At 43.5% G+C, this 23,512-nt stretch overlaps 1 protein-coding gene across 3 annotated transcripts in view; it reads left to right on the forward strand.

The window, feature by feature from the left end:
• Positions 1 to 22,413, forward strand: part of GDAP1 (ganglioside induced differentiation associated protein 1) — a 440,350-nt gene extending 417,937 nt beyond the window's left edge. For all 3 annotated transcript variants that reach the window (XM_069731497.1, XM_069731496.1, XM_069731498.1), the window contains exons 2-6: positions 8,768 to 8,960; positions 14,577 to 14,750; positions 16,246 to 16,340; positions 17,699 to 17,813; positions 21,872 to 22,413. In XM_069731497.1, coding sequence (XP_069587598.1) covers positions 8,768 to 8,960; positions 14,577 to 14,750; positions 16,246 to 16,340; positions 17,699 to 17,813; positions 21,872 to 22,257 — 963 coding nt within the window. In that variant the 3' untranslated portion in view covers positions 22,258 to 22,413. The remainder of the gene's footprint in view (positions 1 to 8,767; positions 8,961 to 14,576; positions 14,751 to 16,245; positions 16,341 to 17,698; positions 17,814 to 21,871) is intronic.
• Positions 22,414 to 23,512: the final 1,099 nt, after the last annotated feature.

Consider the following 23,512-nt stretch of genomic DNA (forward strand, 5'->3'; position numbering starts at 1 on the left):
AACCCCATATAATGCTCCATAAAGTTTATGATGGCCCCATAAGATGCTCCATATTAAAATATGCCCCATATAATCCTGCATAAAGGTTAATAATGGCCCCATAAGATGCTCCATAGACACATTTGCCCCATATAGTGCTGCACAAATGTTGATTATGGCCCCATAAGATGCTCCATACAGACACTTGCCCCATTTGATGTTGCTGCGATAAAAAAAAATAAAAAAATCACATACCTCTCCGTCGCTCAGGCCCCCGGCACTTTTAATATTCACCTGACTTCGCTCCGGCGCCGCTCCATCTTCAGCGTCTTCTGCACTGACGTTCAGGCACTAACCACGTCATCGTACCCTCTGACCTGAGTGTCACTGCAGAAGACGGTGCGGCACCGGAACGAGGAGTGTTATGATCCGGTGACCTTGGAGCAGCATGAAAACTTTCACTGGAGTAGGTGGTAACTATACTGACCGCAAATCCTGATCTTAACACCGCAACTAGAAGCCGTGGGATGTACCTAACAAGCCCTAGACACCTCGTCACAGCCGGAGGACTAAATACCCCTAAAGATGGAAATAGGAAGACTATCTAGCCTCAGAGCAGAACCCCAAAGGATAGGCAGCCCCCCACAAATATTGGCTGTGAGTAGGAGAGGAAAGACACACACAGTCAGAAAACAGGATTTAGCACAAGAGGCCGCTCTAGCTAAAATAGGAAAGAATAGGACAGAGTTCTGTGCGGTCAGTATTAAAACCCTTCCAAAAATATTCACAGCAGATTATACAAAAATTCCTCCATCTAACTAAAGATTTGGAACGTATATCTGCAACTCCAGAGACTACTAAACTCAGAGCAGGAATACAATCAAAAACAAGCACACAGCTTGTGTGCCATAGAAAAAGAAACAGACACTTACGGTATCTTTGCTGAATTGGCAGCTAAGCAGGAGAAGCCAGACAGAGATCAAATCCTTCCCAAGAAACCTTGACAACTGGAAAGGACTAAAGAGTCCTGCAAACCTAAATACTCCAGTCAGAACTGCAATCAGTAGATACACCTGTCCAGGACTGCAGCCCAGAGACAACTGCATTACCACCTACAACCACCGGAGGGAGCCCAAACGCAGAATTCACAACAGTACCCCCCCCCTTGAGGAGGGGTCACCGAACCCTCACCAGAGCCCCCAGGCCGATCAGGATGAGCCAGATGAAAGGCACGAACCAAATCAGCGGCATGGACATCAGAGGCAAAAACCCAAGAATTATCCTCCTGGCCATAGCCCTTCCATTTGACAAGGTACTGAAGCTTCCGCCTCGAAAAACGGGAATCCAAAATCTTCTCAACAACATATTCCAACTCCCCATCAACCAACACAGGGGCTGGAGGATCAACAGAGGGAACAACGGGCTCCACATATTTCCGCAATAAAGATCTATGGAAGACATTATGGATAGCAAAAGAGGCCGGTAGCGCCAGTCGAAAAGACACCGGATTATTAATCTCAGAAATCCTATAAGGACCAATAAACCAAGGCTTAAACTTAGGAGAAGAAACCTTCATAGGAACATGACGGGAAGACAACAAGACCAGATCCCCAACCCGAAGCCGGGAACCAACACACCGACGACGGTTAGCAAAACGTTGAGCCTCCTCCTGAGACAACACCAAATTGTCCACCACATGAGCCCAAATCTGCTGCAACCTGTCAACCACAGAATCCACACCAGGACAGTCAGAAGGCTCAACCTGCCCAGAAGAAAAACGAGGATGAAAACCAAAATTACAAAAGAAAGGCGAAACCAAGGTAGCCGAACTAGCCCGATTATTAAGGGCAAACTCGGCCAATGGCAAGAAAGCCACCCAATCATCCTGATCAGCAGACACAAGGCATCTCAAATAAGTCTCCAAAGTCTGATTAGTTCGCTCGGTCTGACCATTTGTCTGAGGATGAAACGCAGAAGAAAAAGACAAATCAATGCCCAGCCTAGCACAAAAGGCCCGCCAAAACCTAGAAACAAACTGGGAACCTCTGTTGGACACAATATTCTCCGGAATACCATGCAAACGGACCACATGCTGAAAAAACAACAGAACCAAATCCGAAGAGGAAGGCAATTTAGGCAAAGGCACCAAATGAACCATCTTAGAGAACCGGTCACAAACAACTCAGATAACAGACATCCTCTGGGAAACCGGAAGATCGGAAATAAAATCCATAGAAATATGCGTCCAGGGCCTCTCAGGGACCGGCAATGACAAAAGCAACCCACTAGCACGGGAACAACAAGGCTTGGCCCGCGCACAAGTCCCACAGGACTACACAAAAGAACGCACATCACGCGACAAAAAAGGCCACCAAAAGGACCTACCAACCAAGTCTGTGGTACCAAACATGCCAGGATGACCAGCCAACACGGAACAGTGAACCTCAGAAATCACTCTACTAGTCCATCTGTCAGGAACAAACAGTTTCCCCACAGGACAGCGGTCAGGTTTGTCAGCCTGAAATTCCTGAAGAACCTGTCGTAAATCAGGGGAAATGGCAGAAAGGACCACCCCTTCTTTCAGAATACCGACCGGTTGTAAGACCTCAGCAGAATCAGGCGAAAAACTCCTAGAGAGGGCATCAGCCTTAATGTTCTTAGAACCCGGAAGGTACGAGACCACGAAATCAAAACGGGAAAAAAACAAGGACCATCGAGCCTGTCTAGGATTCAGCCGTTTGGCAGACTCGAGGTAAATCAAATTCTTATGATCGGTCAAGACCACAATACGGTGCTTAGCTCCCTCAAGCCAATGTCGCCACTCCTCAAACGCCCATTTTATAGCCAACAACTCTTGATTGCCGACATCATAATTGCGTTCAGCAGGCAAAAACTTACGGGAAAAGAAGGCACACGGTTTCATTAAGGAACCAACAGGATCCTTCTGAGACAAAACAGCCCCTGCCCCAATCTCAGAAGCGTCAACCTCAACCTGAAACAGAAGAGAAACATCCGGTTGGCGCAACACCGGAGCAGAAGTAAATCGACGTTTAAGCTCCTGAAAGGCAGAGACAGCCGCAGAGGACCAATTCGCCACATCAGCGCCTTTCTTCGTCAAATCAGTCAAGGGTTTAACCACGCTGGAAAAATTAGCAATGAAACGGCAATAAAAATTTGCAAAACCCCAAAATTTCTGAAGGCTCTTCACGGATGTGGGCTGAATCCAATCATGAATGGCCTGAACCTTAACCGGATCCATCTCTATAGACGAGGGAGAGAAGATAAAGCCCAGAAAAGAAACCTTCTGCACCCCAAAGAGACACTTGGACCCTTCCACAAACAGGGCATTGACACGAAGGATCTGAAATACCATCCTGACCTGTTCCACATGAGACTCCCAATCATCGGAAAAAATCAAAATATCGTCCAAATATACAATCATGAACTTATCAATATAAGTCCGGAAAATATCATGCATGAAGGACTGAAAAACAGATGGAGCATTAGTGAGCCCGAATGGCATCACAAGGTATTCAAAATGGCCTTTGGGCGTGTTAAACGCAGTTTTCCATTCATCACCCTGCTTAATACGAACAAGATTATATGCTCCCCGAAGGTCAATCTTCGTAAACCAACTAGCTCCTTTAATCCCAGCAAACAAATCGGTAAGCAAAGGTAAAGGGTATTGAAACTTGACCGTGATTTTATTCAAGAGGCGATAATCATTACAGGGTTTCAAGGAACCATCTTTTTTAGCAACAAAAAACAAAAAAGAACCCCGCTCCCAACGGTGAAGAAGATGGCCGAATATACCCTTTCTCCAAAGACTCCTTAATATAGCTCCGCATGGCGGTATGTTCAGGCACAGACAGGTTGAAAAGTCGACCCTTTGGAAACTTACAGCCTGGAATCAAGTCAATAGCACAATCGCAGTCCCTGTGCGTTGGAAGGAAACTGGACTTGGGCTCATCGAATACATCCTGAAAATCAGACAAAAACTCTGGAATTTCAGAAGAGGAATAAGAGGAGATTGACATCAAAGGAACATCATTATGAACCCCCTGACAACCCCAACTAGTCACAGACATGGACTTCCAATCCAACACAGGATTATGTACCTGCAACCACGGAAAACCCAGCACGATAGCATCATGCAAATTATGCAACACCAGAAATCGACAATCTTCCTGATGGGCTGGCGCCATGCGCATGGTCACCTGTGTCCAAAACTGGGGCTTATTTTTAGCCAAGGGTGTAGCATCAATGCCCCTTAAAGGAATAAGGTTCTGCAAAGGCTGCAAGGGAAAACCAAAACGCTTGGCAAACTCAAAGTCCATTAAGTTCAAGGCGGCGCCTGAATCCACAAACGCCATGACAGAAAATGATGACAATGAGCAGATCAAGGACACAGATAACAGAAATTTAGGTTGTACAGTACTGATGGTAAATGAACTAGTGATCCTCTTTGTCCGCTTAGGGCAGACTGAAATGACATGAGAAGCGTCACCACAATAATAACACAACCTATTCTGACGTCTGAATCCTTGTCGTTCCGTTCTAGACAGAATCCTATCACACTGCATTGGCTCGGGAATTTGCTCTGAGGATAACGCCACAGCGCGCACAGTTCTGCGCTCCCGCAAGCGCCGGTCAATCTGAATGGCCAGAGACATAGAATCACTCAGACCGGAAGGCATGGGAAACCCCACCATAACATCTTTAACGGATTCAGAAAGACCCTTTCTGAAAATTGCCGCCAAAGCATCATTATTCCATTTAGTCAACACAGACCATTTTCTGAATTTCTGCCGCCTCTTGACCCTGAGACAGGGCCAACAAGGTCTTCTCAGCTTGATCCACAGAATTAGGTTCATCATATAATAATCCTAAAGCCTAAAAAAAAGGAGTCTACATTAAGCAAAGCCGGATTCCCCAACCAGTGAAACACCAGACTGGGGGAGCCTTACATACAATCTCTAGCTCAGTTATTTAAATGCACTTTTGCTTTTTTACTTAGTTACATCAGGGTTTTTGATTACTTTTTTTTCTCTTGTAGGTTTTAATGTTTTGTGGCCAATGTGAACATGCGTTTAACTTCTGCATGTGTACCAACTCAAGTTAAACTCAATTTTTGTGTCTTTTTTCTTTGTATTGTTGCATTCTGTGCAAGCCGAGGTGTGGCCTCCCTGTTTCTGAGCTAGAGACTATATATAAGGCTTCCCCAGTCTGGTGTTTCATTGGTTGGGCCCAGTCCTTTTGTCTGCCCTTATTCACACTGAGGTCAACATTGACACATGGTAAGGTTTTAATATTAGACAGTGTAGGACTGTCCCGATCAGAGTTACCTTGACGCGGTGGGATGGCTTTTGTGCTATTTTTTGATTAAAAAAGCAGTATTACTAAAAACTCTGTGTTATTTAACCCCTTAGTGACGGAGCCAAATTTTCGAAATCTGACCAGAGTCAATTTATGTGGTAATAACTCTGCAACGCTTCAACAAATCCCAGTGATTTTGAGACAGTTTTTTAATGACACATTATACTTTATGATAATGGTAAATTTAGGTCAATATGTTTTGTGTTTATTTATAAAAAATATCAAAAATTTGAGAAAAATGTTAAAACATTAGCAATTTTCAATATTTGAATGATTATCCCTTTAATCCAGATGGTCATACCACAGCAAACCATTAATAAATAACATTTCCCACATGTCGGCTTTACATCAGCACCATTTGTAAAATGTTATTTTAATTGTTTAGCATTTTAGGAGGTTTAAAAATGTAGCGGCAATTTTTCATTTTTTCAAGGAAATTTACTAAATTTTTTTTTTTTTAGGGACTTATCCATGTTTGAAGTGACTTTAGGGGTCTCATATATTGGGAAACCCGCAAACGTGATACCATTTTAAAAACAGCACCCCCTGACATATCAAAAACTGCTGTCAGGTAGTTTATTAACCCTTCAGGTGCTTTACAGGAATTAATGCAAAGTCGTATGACAGAAATGACAATGTGTATTTTTACCCCTTAAATGTCTCTAACTTCTGAACAGATTACTACAGCAATCAGACCCTAAGGCCACTATTTGGTCATGAATTGCCACGGCAAACATCAGGACCACACAATCATGATCTGAGGGCACCAATTGGGATAAAGAGGAAGCCCTCACACTCTGTTAACCATTTATAATGAAGTAATCACTATTTACAGCAGCATCTAAGGGGTTAAACAGATTTGGACGGTGCAAACACTGATCGTGGCTGATGCAGAAAGTTGTCAGCTATAGTGTACATCCGACAGCTGCTGGATTGTTACCTGTATGGGGAAGCTATTCTCTTATATGTAAGGTCAGTTAAAAGGCGTATTGGCTGTCATTAAGGGTGTTAAATGCACTTTTGCTTTTTTACTTAGTTACATCAGGGTTTTTGATTAATTTTTTCTCATGCAGATTTTAGTGTTATATTCTAGTCAGAACGATGACAACAGTTGTGGGCTTTTAGGACTATTACTCCCATCATCCAACACCTGCTGCCACTAATAACAGTGACAACAGGAGCGGATGATCGGGTATTCCTCAGCAGCCACCTGCGATCTAATGGAATAAATGAATGAAAAACTCGATGTGGGTTCCCCTCTATTTTCTTTAACCAACCAGGCAAAACTCACAGCTGGGAGCTGCAACCCTCAGCTGTCAGCTTCAGCAAGATGTGTTATCAAGAATAGAGGGGTCCCTGTGCTGTTTTTTTAATTATTTAAATAAATAATAATTAAAAAAAGTGTGAGGTCCCCCCCATTTTTGACAATCAGCCTCACTAAAGCTCACAGCTGGGGGCTGGTATTGTCAGGCTGGTAAGGAACCATTGATATAGGCCCCCCAGCCTAAAAACAGCAGCCTGCAGCTGCCCAGAAAAGGTGCATCTTAGATGCACCAATTCTGGCACTTTGCCCGGCTCTTCCCACTTGCCCTGTAGCCGTGGCAACTGGGGTTAATATTTGTGAAAATAAAAAAGGGGAGAAACCAGAGCTGCTTATGGTCAGAACGCAATACATAAAGTGCACATGCACATATTGATTTCTAACTGTATTTCAAAATGAGACATTTAGCAAACAATTGATCAATTCTTTGAGCCACCCCGCCACGTCACGGCATTCTCATAATGGGGCAGTCCTACTCTACGTTTTTTATATTCGCTGTGCCATTAAGACAGGGGTCCCCAACTCCAGGCCTCGAGGGCCGCCAACAGTGCAGGTTTTCAGGATTTCTTTAGTATTGCCTTGGTGGTAATGTGATCATCTGCACAGGTGATGATTCCAACTCCTGTGCAATACTAAGGAAATCCTGAAAACCTGCACTGTTGGCGGCCCTCGAGGCCTGGAGTTGGGGACCACTGCATTAAGACCTCCTAAATGTGTTGGAAGCAAGACCACATTAAATGCAAACTGTACCTGAAGCGTTTCTGAATCACTCCCATGGCGCCAGAAAGGGCAAGTGCAGATAAAGATGACCAGGTCCGGACATAGACATTTCAGGCCCAACCTCCACACTGCCTAACCAGCACCACAGATGAAGGGTGAGACAGGCCCAGACACAGGTGCACAATCAAACAGCCTAGGGCAGGGCTGCTGTATGTTGTACAGCAGCCTAGATCAGTCACAATGAACACAGAAAGAATGGCGTGCATAACCCAGCGCGCACGACAACAGTGGTGGTCAACCACAAACCAATATCAAAATAAAAAAGTACAGCGAATATAAAAAAACGTAGAGTAGGACTGCCCCATTTGAGAGTGGCGTGGTGGGGTGGCTCAAAGAATTGATCAACTGTTTGCTAAATATCTCATTTTGAAATACAGTTAGAAATCAATATGTGCATGTGCACTTTATGTATTGCGTTTTGACCATAAGCAGCGCTGGCTTCTCCCTTTTTTATTTTAATATTTGTGAGGGTGATGTGACCTTTGTATTGTCAGGTGACATCAAACCAACGGCTTAGTAATGGAGAGGCATCTATAAAACACCTATCCATTACTAATCCTAATAGTTATATGTAAATAAAGACACCGCAAGAATAATGTCCTTTATTTGAAAAAATGACACAGACTCCTTTACACTACACATCTTGTCATCCAATGTAGATGACACCACACATCCCATCATCTACTGCAGATGACACCACACTTCCCATCATCTACTGCAGATGACATCACACTTCCCATCATCTACTGCAGATGACATCACACTTCCCATCATCTACTGCAGATGACACCACACATCCCATCATCTACTGCAGATGACACCACGCATCCCATCATCTACTGCAGATGACACCACACATCCCATCATCTACTGCAGATGACACCACGCATCCCATCATCTACTGCAGACGACGCCACACGTCACATCGTCCACTGCAGATGACGCCACACGTCACATCGTCCACTGCAGATGACGCCACACGTCACATTGTCCACTGCAGATGACACTACACATCCAGTCATCCAATGTAGATGACACTACACATCCCATTGTCCACTGCAGATGACACTACACATCCCATCCATCTCATGGGCCACACTGCTATTGTCTTTATGTAGGATGGATCTCAGTTGTTGGGTAAAGCATTAGTGATATTCTCGCTCCCTTGTGGTATTGGGTCATGTTCACATACAGATTCTGGGGCAGAATGAATGAAGCCCAGCGTGCTGCAATAGCCCACATCAGTTCTACATGTGATTGATCCCGGCCGATGTGCCGTACCTGTCTGCTCCTGTCTGCTTCCATTACTAGGTGAGGCTCGTCATAGCAGAAAAGGCTTTGAAGTGTGAAGAGCATGATGTGAGCCTGCCGCTGAGCGAGCACAACGAGCCCTGGTTCATGCGCCTCAACCCCTCAGGAGAAGTCCCGGTGCTGGTTCATGGCGAAAATATCATCTGTGAAGCTGCGCAAATTATTGATTATCTGGAACAGACATTTATTGATGGTAAGATTGTGATGTGATTCTAACGCATCGGGTATTCTAGAATATGCATGTCCACGTAGTATATTGCCCAGCTACGTAGTATATTGCCCAGTCGCGTAGTATATTGCCCAGTCGTGTAGTATATTGCCAAGTCACGTAGTATATGGCCCAGTCGCGTAGTATATGGCCCGGTCGCGTAGTATATGGCCCGGTCGCGTAGTATATGGCCCGGTCGCGTAGTATATGGCCCGGTCGCGTAGTATATGGCCCGGTCGCGTAGTATATGGCCCGGTCGCGTAGTATATGGCCCGGTCGCGTAGTATATGGCCCGGTCGCGTAGTATATGGCCCGGTCGCGTAGTATATGGCCCGGTCGCGTAGTATATGGCCCAGCCCACGTAGTATATGGCCCAGCCCACGTAGTATATGGCCCAGCCCATTTGGTATATGGCCCAGCCCATTTGGTATATGGCCCAGCCCACTTGGTGTATGGCCCAGCCCACTTGGTATATGGCCCAGCCCACTTGGTATATGGCCCAGCCCACTTGGTATATGGCCCAGCCCACTTGGTATATGGCCCAGCCCACGTAGTATTCAGCACAGAGCCACGTAGTATTCAGCACAGAGCCACGTAGTATTCAGCACAGAGCCACGTAGTATTCAGCACAGAGCCACGTAGTATTCAGCACAGAGCCACGTAGTATTCAGCACAGAGCCACGTAGTATTCAGCACAGAGCCACGTAGTATATTGCCCAGACACGTAGGTATATAACACTGCTCACGCAGTATTTAGCAGTGTGGGCACCATATCCCTGTTAAAAAAAAAATAATTAAAATAAAAAATAGTTATATACTCACCCCTGGGATCCAGCAAAGCTGTGTGATGCGGCCGCCATCTTCCGTTCCCAGGATGCATTGCGAAATTACCCAGATGACTTAGCAGTCTCGCGAGACCGCTAAGTCTTCTGGGTAAGTTTGCAATGCATCTCTGGGAACAGAAGATGGCGGCCGGAATGAGCGCATCGTCCGGCAACGGAAGGTGAGAATAGCAGTTTTTTTTTTTTTTTTTTAATTATTTTTAACATTAGATCGTTTTACTATTGGCGCTGCATAGGCAGCATCAATAGTAAAAACTTGGTCACACAGGGTTAATAGCAGCGGTTACGGAGTGCGTTACCCGCGGCATAACGCGGTCCGTTACCGCTGGCATTAAAGGGAACCTGTCACCCCCCCAGGTGTTAGAAAATGAAAGAGCCACCTTGTGCAGCAGTAATGCTGCATTCTGACAAGGTGGCTCTTTTAGTTATTGGTGCTGTAAATGCCGAAATAATGCGTTTTGTAATTTCTCCCAAAATACCTGTCTTCAGTCCTGGAGGCAGGTCTTTCCCCCCCTGCTGAACACGCCACACAGCCGTCACTCAACTGTCTTCTCGGTACCAGGCGCCGCCTCCTCAGCGCTGTTTTCAAATCATCCGGTGCCAGCGCTCTTTTGTCCTGCCTGGGGCAGGCGCAGTGAGCGCTGCCCGTCTGACCTCATATGCAGTCTCGCAGACTGCGCCTGTGCGGCCGCCCTGCTTGTGACTCCCAGCCCCGCAGTGTCTTATGATTTATTCACATTGCGGATGATTTGAAAACAGCGCTGAGGACAGTTGAGTGACGGCTGTGTGGCAGGGGGGGAAAGACCTGCCTCCAGGACTGAAGACAGGTATTTTTGAGAAATTACAAAACGCATTATTTCGGCATTTACAGCACCAATAACTAAAAGAGCCACCTTGTCAGAATGCAGCATTACTGCTGCACAAGGTGGCTCTTTTAGTTTCTAACGCCTGGGGGGGGGTGACAGGTTCCTTTTACCCTGTGTGAGCGGTGACCGGAGGGGAGTATGGAGCGGGCGCTGACTGCGGGGAGTATGGAGCGGGCGCCGGGGACACTGCGGGGAGTATTGAGCGGGCGTCGGGGACACTGACTGCGGGGAGTATGGAGCGGGCGGCACTGTGACTGTAGGGGAGGGACTAATCGGACTCTGCCCATCGCTGATTGGTCGCGGCACCCATGACAGGCAGCTGGCGAAACCAATCAGCGACTTGGATTCCATGACAGACAGAGGGTGCGACCAATGAATATCCGTGACAAAAAGAAGGACAGACAGAAAGACGGACGTGACCCTTAGATAATTATATATATAGATATATCAGCACAGACCAAAAGTTTGGACACACCTTCTCATTTAAAGATTTTTCTGTATTTTCATGACTATGAAAATTGTACATTAAAATTTAATTTTAATTTAATTTAAGTTGTTTCACACTTTTTGTTAAGTGTATAGTTCCACATGTGTTAATTCATAGTTTTGATGCGTTCAGTGTGAAAGTACAGTCATGGACAAAAATTTTGAGAATGAGACAAATATTAATTTTTCCAAAGTCTACTGCTTCATTTTTTTCTAATGGCAATTTGCATATACTCCTGAATGTCAGAGTGATCAGCTAAACAGCAATTACTGTACTTGCAAAGTCAATATTTGCCCAGAAAATGAACTTTAACCCCCAAAACACATTTCAACATCATTGCAGTCCTGCCTTAAAAGGAGCAGCTAACATCGTTTTAGTGATTGATCCTTTAACACAGGTGTGGGTGTTGATGAGGACAGGGATGGCGATCAATCAGTCATGATTAAGTAAGAATGACATCACTGGACACTTTAAAAGGAGGCTGGTGCTTGGTATCATTGTTTCTCTTCAGTTAACCATGGTTATCTCTAAAGAAACACGTGCAGCCATCATTGCACTGCACAAAAATGGCCTAACAGGGAAGAGTATCGCAGCTACAAAGATTGCACCTCAGTCAACAATCTATCGCATCATCAAGAACTTCAAGAAGAGAGCTTCCATTGTTGTCAAAAAGGCTCCAGGGCGCCCAAGAAAGACCAGCAAGCACCAGGACCGTATCTTAAAACTGTTTCAGCTGCAGGATCGGACTACCAGCAGTGCTGAGCTTGCTCAGGAATGGCAGCAGGCTGGTGTGAGGGCTTCTGCACGCACCGTGAGGCGGAGACTCTTTGAGCAAGGCCTGGTTTCAAGGAGGGCACCAAAGAAGCCACTTCTCTCCAGAAAAAACATCAGGGACCAACTGTTATTCTGCAAAAGGTACAGGGAGTGGACTGCTGAGGACTGGGGCAAAGTCATTTTCTCTGATGAATCCCCTTTTCGATTGTTTGGGTCATCTGGAAAACAGCTTATTCGGAGAAGAAGAGGTGAGCGATACCACCAGTCTTGTCTCATGCCAACGGTAAAGCATCCTGAAACCATTCATGTGTGGGGTTGCTTCTCAGCCAAGGGAATCGGCTCACTCACAGTCTTGCCTAAAAACACAGCCATGAATAAAGAATGGTACCAGAATGTCCTCCAAGAGCAACTTCTCCCAACCGTCCAAGAGCAGTTTGGCGCCCAACAATGCCTTTTCCAGCATGATGGAGCACCTTGCCATAAAGCAAAGTTGATAACTAAATGGCTCATGGAACAAAACATAGAGATTTTGGGTCCATGGCCTGGAAACTTCCCAGATCTTAATCCCATTGAGAACTTGTAGTCAATCATCAAGAGATGGGTGGACAAACAAAAACCAACAAATTCTGGCAAAATGCAAGCATTGATTATGCAAGAATGGACTGCTATCAGTCAGGATTTGGTCCAGAAGTTGGTTGATTTTTGTATGTGATATAAACATCAGACAAACACTAATAAAAACCAGAGGGCAGCAGATCATGTGAAAATATAATTTTGGTCATTCTCAAACATTTTGGCCATGACTGTACAATATTCATAGTCATGAAAATACAGAAAATCTTTAAATGAGAAGGTGTGTCCAAACTTTTGCTCTGTACTGTGTATATGTAAGGCTAGGTTCACATTGCGTTAGTGCAATCCGTTTAGCGCATACGCTAACGGAATGCGCTAGCGCAATGTACAAAAAGGGATTGCGTTTAGCAATCCCGCTAGCGCAGATGCTCGATCTGCGCTAGCAAGAACGGACCCAAAAACGCTGAAAGCAGCCTTCGAGGTCCGTCAGAAAATAATGGGACATCGCTGACGCATGCCAAAAATGGCATACGTTAGCGATGCGTTAGATACATTGCGGTCAATGGCTGCGCTAACGGATCCGTTACATTGCGTTAGTGGCGCTATCTAACGGATTCCGTTAGCGGACTGCCACTAACGAAGTGTGAACCCAGCCTTAAGAATACAACTAGTGTATAAAAGCTGAAAAAGGTGCCAGTTATAAGAAAATCAAAGGCTTCATAATAATACTGAGTAAAGACATCAGTGTTATAATGAACACCAACCAAAGCCAGCATGTAGGACCTGGGTCGTGGGGAACAAGGGAGGACCATGGAGTTGTGGCTTTGTCAATTGCCTGGTTCCTATACAGAAATTGCTTGGACTCTGTTTGGCTCTGGTCACACTAGCAGAACAGCTTCTTTTCCTCATGGAGCAATGACAGCTGTGCCAGATCCTTTTTTGAATGGATCCTGACAAAGTCTGAGCAATGAATTTACTTCTGCTTGGGTCCATCTCTTTTTCCATTAGGGTTTTCGTATTCTCTACAATAATAGCGCGTCACACTAAGCTGTACTGTAGTTGGAAAGCCATAGTCCACATGGACTGCAGCGGGAATTAATGGCCGGGTTCAGATACCAACATGGCCTTACCCATTACTAGAACTATCTGCCACAACACTGTAAGCAAAGAGCAATATTTTTAATGGACGTCTGTATGATGCTTTTTCAGCCATGCAGTGGACTGGCCATTTTATACTGTTGGACATCAGTCTGAGTGCACTCTATGAATAAAATCTACTGATATTGTTTTTGTTTTACATTTTGGGGGGATCTTCAGTAGTTGTGTACCTGTTAAAGTAAACGTACGTGATCCAGATCCCTTTGTCTCGCCCTATTGTATTACTTACAAGCCTTCTCTGTACCCAGGCTGTTGGTCTTGTTCCGTCAGTGCAGTTTTGAAGGTGGTTTTAACATATCTTTGATGTAGGCCAAAAGTTAGATCGGATTATGGAAGAGGAGTCTTTCCTTTGTATCACATATACAGTACTCTGTCTGCTTTTTACATACTGGTTTATAGGAGAAGCTTGAGAAATCTCCATCGTTTTTTCTTCCATCCGAGCAAAACTCTAGAACCTCTGATGATAAAATCTGACCACTGACCAAACTCTGATCCAAAAACACTGATGAGACTCAGACCGGTTTTAGCGAATGATAAGTCACTAACGTCTGAATGAGCCGTAACTAAGGCTTTATTGACCTGTGGCAGTCTTGTTACAGACATTTTGGTGAATGTCCCTTTTATGTGAGTGAGGCTTTCAGAAATCGGCCACATTCCCATGTACAGATCTGATTTTCAGTCACAGAATGTCTAGAAGGTAACATTCCCCTATGATATCTTAATCTTTTGAATTTGTTTTCTGGAATGTTCCTTCCCTTCTAGAAGTGAGTTATTGCTTATCTACGAGGGTCCGATAATGCAGAATATTTTATAATTTCTCACGCATTTGTTCTGATTTTACTGTGCTATTAATGTGGGGTATTTTTGTACCAGTTTGATGTAATTCTGGATGTATTTTCAGAGAAGACCCCAAGGCTGGTGCCAGATGAAGGAAGTGTCTACCACCTCCGAGTGCAGCACTACAGAGAACTGCTGGACTCATTGCCTATGGACGCATATACTCATGGCTGCATCCTGCACCCGGAGCTCACAGTGGACTCCATGATCCCAGCGTATGCCACATCCAGAATCCGCAGTATGTACATTGTATACAGCACCGTGCGTCTCAAAAATATGACTACCACACTGACTGCGTATGATTGTGACATGGACCAGATATTGGGTTCTTAGTCTGGAGGAAGAGTCATGTAAAGAACCTCTTCCAACTACTCATATTTTAATATTTAACAGCCTATTGTATAAAGCAGAGGTTATGCAATGGCAGGCAGCTAGCATGTCCTGTCTCAGATATAATATACCCTTTTTTTTTCATATGGAGCCCAACCGGCGCTATCCCAATGATCAGCTGACTACTGCAGGTCCTTACCATGGGAAATGTACTAACACCTGACCTCCATTAATAAGGAAAAGTAAGCTAGAGCTGTGACCAAGCGCCTGACTTTATGAGCTCCAAAGATATCTGAGCTCTGTACCCCCGTATGCTTTAGTCCCCAGAACTTTAAGTGTATCGGCTGCGCGTATGCACGACTACTGCAGCACAAGACCACCAACACCGTCTACACGATGGTCGGAGTTCCCAAAAGTAGAATAATCAGTAATTAAACGTGACAGCTGATAAGTTTTGATTATGGGAAAACTTTTTAAGACCTCATTCAGACATCCGTTTTTTTGCATATGAGTGCTATCCGTTTTGTACACGCATAGCACTCATACCTGTAGATGGTTTATCGAGTCATTCACATGTTCTTGACTTTTCACAAACTACAAAATCGCAAGGTCATGTCTGATTGTGAGCCGATTGTCGCATCAGAATCTCCATTGGGGCTGTGAACAAATCTTGCAGCACTCGGATGGCATCCGAGTGCGTTCCACTTTTCATTGACTGTCATATAGAAGGTGGATAAACTGGTGATACTCGGAACAAACTCTGATCAAAATAATCTGTCAAGTTTTCCTCACATGTGAGTAAAACTGACATCTGAATGAGGCCTTAGGGTTTGTGCAGACAATGTCTTTTTAAGGCTGGCGAACCCGATAGCTTTTTCAAGAGGAAAACGCTTAAGTAAACGCTGACTTTTTTTTCCCTTATTTGGCATGTTAAAGTTTTTTTTTTGTTAACATTTCATGAGTGTTTTTTGATGTTTTTTGCCCACCTGAATATTCTGAGTGTTTTTCCAGCATTTTGGGTGACGGGAATTTCTTCTTTTTCTGATACTTTAACTCCAACGCTGAAGAAACTGCTAACAGTTTTCCATGCAAAAAATGCTGGAAAAGACGCTAAAAAAGACTTGTGTTATAAATAATAGAGATGCTATAGAGCAGAAGACTCTTGTAGAATGGCCGGGTAACAGCCTGGGTTCTTTGGAAAACTGAATTGGCTAAATACGCAAAAAAGCCTGACTATATAAATAGCAAATGGATTGTACATAGATGAGATTATGGAAATTCTTCTGTGCGTTTAGTTAGTGCTTTTTTTTTTCTTGCGTTTTCGGTGCCGAATTTGCCTGAATAAGACATGGTGTGCCCAGACACTTAATGATATTTCTCACATTGTTGTTAACTATTTGCAGGCCAGATTGGAAGTACTGAGTCTGAACTTAAGAAACTTGCTCAAGAAAACCCAGACCTTGAAGATGCCTACATTGCAAAACAAAAACGCCTAAAAGTAAGTGTCCCGGACTGTGACAAGTGTTTTTTTTTTTGTATTACATGAGTTCTTAATAACTGAATTTACTCGTTTGAAGACCTCTCCAATACGTATGTCCCATATGGGTATAGAAACATAATAGGATGAGGGATCTTCTTAATGTATAAGAGGAGACTTCTGCTCTGGAGCGATCCATGTGTTACATTATATATAGATCTGGCTGATTTCAGGTTCCAGAACCATCCACATATAAAAGGGGTCGAGACAGCACCATTTATTAATGCAATATATATTCTACATTGCAGTTTGATTACCCAGTGATCAGAAGTAAACTTTTACTAGGCCTCAAAGTCTACAAAAACATCCCTGTTTTGTCACTGAGAGATGTAACTAAAAATAATAAAAAAACATATTTTATTTAATTTTTTAAAACTGTATATTTAGCGATTGTAGATTTCTGGTGAGCGGTTATTATAAGAGATGGGGCAAATCGATTCTCAGGTCAGCGGCCAGGTCAGTAGTGTCACGGGTGGGTCTGGTGTGACAGACCATAAACCTGGATCAGCTGTAGAAGATCTTAGCTCAAGCACTTTCTTGATATTTGCATCTCTGTTATGGAGCGACATCCTTCTCCCTCTAGGACCCAGTAGTTACCTCGACCTTCTGCTATGTCACACGCCTGTGCTGAAGGTTTAAATACATTCAATTACTGCAGCATGGTGCGGATGTTAGCTCATACTTACCTCAGTCTTGTTGGAAGTTCTAGCAGTCGGTTAGTGTCTTCCCTGAAGACCCTTGGAGGATTTCTGGCGTGACGTACTGATTGTCTTCTCAAGCAAAGTGATTTCACCCATCCTTCTCTCTCTTTAGTTTTAGTGGGGACTGACAAGTGTATACCCTGTCCCCTCCCTATATAGGGCCCATCACTAGGGACAGGCAGGGATTAGGTTCCTGCTCAGCGATAGGTGCAGAATCTATATAGGGACGTTTAGGGCAGACAGGGTGATTTTAGATCTACCTAAAGGTCTCCACTCCCCTCTTCCTTAGTATTTGGGCTCCCCCTTCCCTCTTCCCATTGTTGTGCACTTATTCTTCAACCCTTCTTCCTGCAGCATCCACGGCTTTTCATTTGATTAGCTGGCCTGTCATGACATCATTGTTACTGCGTGCCGCACATGTGGCTTTGTGCCAGTCTGGCTATTTAAAAGAAAGGCTGCGGATGCTGCAGGTAGGAAGCGGTTCTCGAGGCTTGTCTCCGACGGTGATAGATTACTGACCGGGTCCGGTCCTGTGAATCTATGCGCACCATCTCTAGTTATGACAACTTCCAGTTCTTAGCTGATTTGTGGGTTTTCATTATGCTGATTTATTTCCAGAATAAACTGATGGAGCATGATAACATCAAGTACTTGACAAAAATACTGGATGAGCTAGAAAAAGTTCTGGACCAGGTTGAAACTGAATTACAGAGACGCAGCGAAGAAACGCCAGGTAATTATAACCAATAATAACTGCTTCTGAAAGCACATGACTTACTGCGTATATCAATGTTTGTTACCTGAACATCCTGTACTCTTGGCAATCTGGGCAAGTGTGGAGCGAGAGGAGGAAGTGTCCTGTGTGGATCCTTTATCATCTACTGTATATTGAGGTGTTACCTGTAATTCTGCCTCTGATGATAATGAGACTACTGAAAAGTCTGATGTACAAAACAGAACGCATGTATTTAGCGAGTGTGAAAATTGCAAGATTTCTATATATTTTTTTTATTCAGAGTGAAATAGAAAATTGGAAAAAAAAACATTAGCAAAAATGTTAAATATATACATTTGACACAAAATCCTGATTTAAAGATTAAGCCTTTGATATAATTTTTTTGTGTGTACCCTTTTACCTGTAAGCAGATTGGTGGGTTTCCAGGTCCTGGTACCCTAACTAACAACTGAGAAGACCCCTATGATGATCATAGCTGAGACATGAGTTCACACCTCCTGCCTAAGGGCAGATGCAGAAGGCCGAGAGAATCGGGCCGATTAGGCAAATAACAGTCTGGTCAAAATCTGTCAGCATAGTGTCATCCGATTCTCCAGGATGAGGAGAGGATAGAGAAAAAAAATGTCTCCATCTTCTCCATTTTGTCAATCTGTGGAAATTGGACTGCACTCAGATGCCATGCGATTGCAGTCCGAAGTTTTTCACTGATTCATTGACTCGAATGGCTGTGTGCGAGCCGAATATCCGATCAAAATCGGACATAAGCACGGCCCCATAGAATAACATGGTGACGAGTGCTATAGGTCAAAACTATGGATACCACTCATCCAAATATTACAGCCGTCTACCCCTGCCCTAAGCGTGCGCAGTGAGTACAGTACATATACAATAGAAAGCATTCTCCTGCAGTCGTACTCCGCTGTGCGCGCACATCTTCGGCCTTATGCTGAAGTTTGCCTGAGACTACGTTGGATCGGTTCATCAGCACACGGCAGATTCATTGCATCAAACAAGAAATTACATGACGCTCTGCAAGTAACACTGCGTGCTGAAATAAATCTTATTGTCTCCAATAACGGGAACCGATCAGAGGAAAAAAGTATTTATCCACAGCCATAAAGCCACGTTTACATGCAGTACCAGCAGAAGCTGAGCGTTCACAAACCTCATGCACACGCTTGTTGTTTTTTTTTCTTCCAAATTCGTGAAATGCAGGGCTTTTTAAATCTGCACCATGTCAATTTTTCCAGCATTTTTGCAACATTTTTTTTTCACCCATAGGAAGCAATGAGAAAGTGGAAAAAACGTGGCAAAAAAGCAACAAATGTTTTTGCAGCATTTTCACTGTAGTTTTCCTTTTAATAAACATGTATTGTAGACAAAGGACACATGTAATCCCCACCAAAAAAAAGTTGCAAAAAATGTATCACAATTAGTATTTTGAGCACAACGCTTTTCCTTCCGAAAGAACAGGGTTTGACTGTGGTAAAAAAAATCACAGCAAAAACGCTGCGTGTGAATATAGCCTAATGATAATCTGCCTGTAAATACCGTTCTAAACGTGTGCAGGTGTCTAACCGCGTGTTCATCTGTATGGTGAAAATGGAGATATATTGTCCCATGAATCAGTCAAGTGGGTGGCGACGGTCACTACACATTGAGCACACACTGAGGGCTAGGATGTCACTCACTGAGCGGTGCATGTGATTCCAGCACGCTCTCTGTTTACAGCCATGACTCCTCACAGTCCTGGTGCCGCCCACTTGACTGTAAGCAAAAGCATATATTTAGAACTGAATTTTCCAGTCAGTCTTTATTTTTTCTTATTTTTTTTTGAGAAGCATTGATTTTTGTCACTCATAAAATTGTGGTAATACATTTATAGCTTGAAATACTTTAAATTTTATATACTGTTACTGTTATATACTGGTGTTATAAAGTAGAGCGATGACTTTCGGCACTCGATAAGTCACAAAAAAGTTTTTTTTCAAAATAATAATATCCACTTTAATTCACAGCCGACATAGTAGGATATACAGACATTAATCCATCCAACGTTTCGCCATCTTTGCCTTTTGTCAAGGGTGTCTGTGAAAGATATCCGTAGGCGACCGTTACTTTGGTGCTTTATGGTGGAAATAGGGATATTTATATACAGCTATTATGCTGTGAGGGGTATCTGTCGGCATGTTCCCGGTTTTGAGGAGTGCTATAAAGTATTCTAATTTACTGAGAAAATGACTTCTGGGTTTTTATTGGCTGTAAGCCATAATCATCAACATTATCAGAAATAAACACTTGAAATAGATCACTCTGTTTGTAATGACTCTATATAATATGAGTTTCACTTTTTATATTGAAGAACTGAAATTAATTAACTTTTTGATATTATAATTTAGTGAGATGCGCCTGTATGTGTCAGGGGACATATGGGGCACTATATGGGATATTATGGACGCATATACAGTTCTGCTCAAAACTTTACATTCACCAGCAGAATTTTTGCTTTCTTGGCCTTTTTTCAGAGAATATGAATGATAACACCAAAACTATTTCTCCAATCATGGTTAGTGGTTGAGTGAAGCCATTTATTGTCAAACTACTATGTTTTCTCTTTTTAAATCATAATGACAACCCAAAACATCCAAATGACCCTGATCAAAAGTTTACATACCCCATTTCTTAAAATTGTGTATTGCCTCCTCTAACATCAATGACAGCTTGAAGTCTTTTGTGGTAGTTGTGGATGAGGTTCTTTATTTTCTCAGATGGTAAAGCTGCCCACTCTTCTTTGCAGAAAGCCTCTAGTTCCTGTAAATTCCTGGGCTGTCTAGCATGAACTGCGCGCTTGAGATCCCCCCCAGAGTGGCTCAATGATATTGAGGTCAGGAGACTGAGATGGCCACTCCAGAATCTTCAATTTGTTCTGCTGTAGCCAATGACAGATCGACTTGGCCTTGTGTTTTGGATCGTTGTTATGTTGGAATGTCCAAGTACGTCCCATGCTCCACTTCTGGGCTGATGATTGCAAATTTGCCTCCAGTATTTGCTGATAACGTGCTGCATTCATCTTTCCATTAACTTTGACCAAGTTTCCTGTGCCTTTGTAGCTCACACATCCCCAAAACATCAGCGATCCACCTCCGTGCTTTACAGTAGGAATGGTGTTCATTTCATCATAGGTCTTGTTGACCTCTCTCCAAATGTAACGTTTATGGTTGTGATCTCATCACTCCAAATTACCTTGTCCAGAAGTTTAGAGGCTTGTCTCTGTGCTGTTTTGCGAATTGTAGGCAGATACTTTGTGGCATTTGGCTACAGCAGAACAAAGTGAAGGTTCTGGAGTGGCCATCTCCGTCTCCTGACCTCAATATCATTGAGCCACTCTGGGGAGATCTCAAGCGCGCAGTTCATGCTAGACAGCCCAGGAATTTACAGGAACTGGAGGCTTTTTGCCAAGAAGAGTGGGCAGCTTTACCATCTGAGAAAATAAAGAACCTCATCCACAACTAACACAAAAGACTTGAAGCGGTCATTGATGTTAGAGAGGGCAATACACGGTATTAAGAAATGGGGTATGTGAACTTTTGATCAGGGTCATTTGGATGTCATTATGATTTAAAAAGAGAAAACACAGTAGTTTGACAATAAATGGCTTCACCCAGCCACTAATCATGAGTGGAGAAAAAGTTTTGTTGTTATCATTCATATTCTCTGAAAAGAAGGCCAAGAAAGCAGAAATTCTGCCGGGGTATGTAAACTTTTGAGCACAACTGTATATATATATTTGCATACGTGGCTAGCATGCAAATACATATATTCACAATCTAGGACACATCCCTTTACATATACATATATGCAATTGCTTATATCGATGGGTTAGAGAGATGAGTTGGTAGATCTGTTGAAAGCCAATAATTATGTAGAGATATAAGTAGATGGATGGATAATGTAGGTAATGCAAATATCATATAGCGCATTAGTACTAGTACAAAAAATGGTGATGAGTAAAGGTTTCTTTCCTTTGACGTCTGTTCTTTCTCTGTGGTCTACAGAAGAAGGGTCGGGCAGTGAGTCCTGGCTGTGCGGACAGTTTTTCAGCCTGGCAGACGTATCATTAGCTGTCACTCTTCACCGATTGAAGTTTCTTGGATTTGCCAGAAGAAATTGGGGAAATGGAAAACGTCCGAATTTAGAAGCCTATTATGAAAGAATCTTGAAGCGGAAGACTTTCAGTCAAGTTCTTGGAAACGTCAATAACATTTTAATCTCTGCCGTGTTGCCGACTGCATTCCGAGTGGCCAAAAAACGAGCCCCATCGATTTTGGGCACTACCATCGTGATGGGATTGCTGGCGGGAGCAGGCTATATTTTTTTCCTTTGTGTTAGGAAAAGACTTTTCAATGCATTCTCATCTATTAGGTCAAAACACTTTTTTTAGTTCATCAGAATCTAATATTCGGTAAGTCTAAAGGGACAGAAATATATAACGATGAAATGTGACAGACATGATTTGGGATTGTGAAAATAAATCCATTCTCACTGTGTACACACAACCCCACATGGGGTAACCACAATAAAATATAAGTGAAAGCTATACCGTACATATTGGTATTTGTGTTTTATGCTTAGAACTGTTCAATGAATGATTAACCCTCACCCGCTGTGTACAACTAGGACTCTGGATCTCCATCACCTCCTCCATTGCCGAGAATGCTCCTGTTATCTGACTGCAAGCTGAGATCTTGAAAACCGTAATGAAATCGTGAACAAAGTGCATTACAAAGCTAGAACTGTAAAGTATACAGAGAATATCCTTTATTAATCAAAAACACTTTTACTCCATTTCAACTTTTGGTCTGTTCCTTTGTTGCAGCTAGACGTTACGTCTCTGGCTGATATTCTTGGCCGCATCTCTTCTTTGTCTCTTTCTAGGCCCTGCGACATCATGAAGTTGCAGAGAGACACGTCATAATGTTGCGTGACATCTACTATTTAGGCGTCACGCAAAATCATCTTTTGCCCCAGGAAGCAACGGAGATGCCAAGCCAAGGATGCCAGCCACAGAAGGTCTGTAACAGAGGCTGAATCAGAGCTCGGGCCTGGTTAGCACAAACCTGTTTGCTTATCTTTAGGCTATGTGCACACGTTCAGGATTTTTAGCTTTTTTTCGGCTGTTTTCTGCCGAAAAAATGCTAAAAAAAACCCTTACATAAGCATCCCATCATTTTTAATGCATTCCGCATTTTTTTGCACATGCTGCGTTTTTTTCCGTGGTGGAATTCCATTCCGGAAAAAAACGCAGCATGTTCATTCTTTGTGCAGAATCGCGGGGATTCCGCACACATAGGAATGCATTGATCCGCCTTCTTCCTGCATGGGGCTATGCCCACCATGCGGGAACTAAGCGGATCATGTGCGGTTGGTACCCAGGGTGGAGGAGAGGAGACTCTCCTCCAGGCCCTGGGAACCATATACCTGTAAAAAAAAAAAAAAAAAGTTAACACAATAAATCGTGATATTCTCACCTTCCGGTGGCCCCCGCAGCCTTCCCGCTCCTTGCGATGCTCCCGGTAATGCCTCGTGGCAATGACCTGTGATGACGTAGCGGTCTCGCGTGATTGCCACGAGGCATTCCTGGGAACGGGAGCATCGCAAGGAGCGGGAAGGCTACGGGGAACGCCGGAAGGTGAGAA

The sequence above is a fragment of the Ranitomeya imitator genome, chromosome 6, assembly GCF_032444005.1.
Source record: "Ranitomeya imitator isolate aRanImi1 chromosome 6, aRanImi1.pri, whole genome shotgun sequence".
Taxonomy (NCBI): Eukaryota; Metazoa; Chordata; class Amphibia; order Anura; family Dendrobatidae; genus Ranitomeya; species Ranitomeya imitator.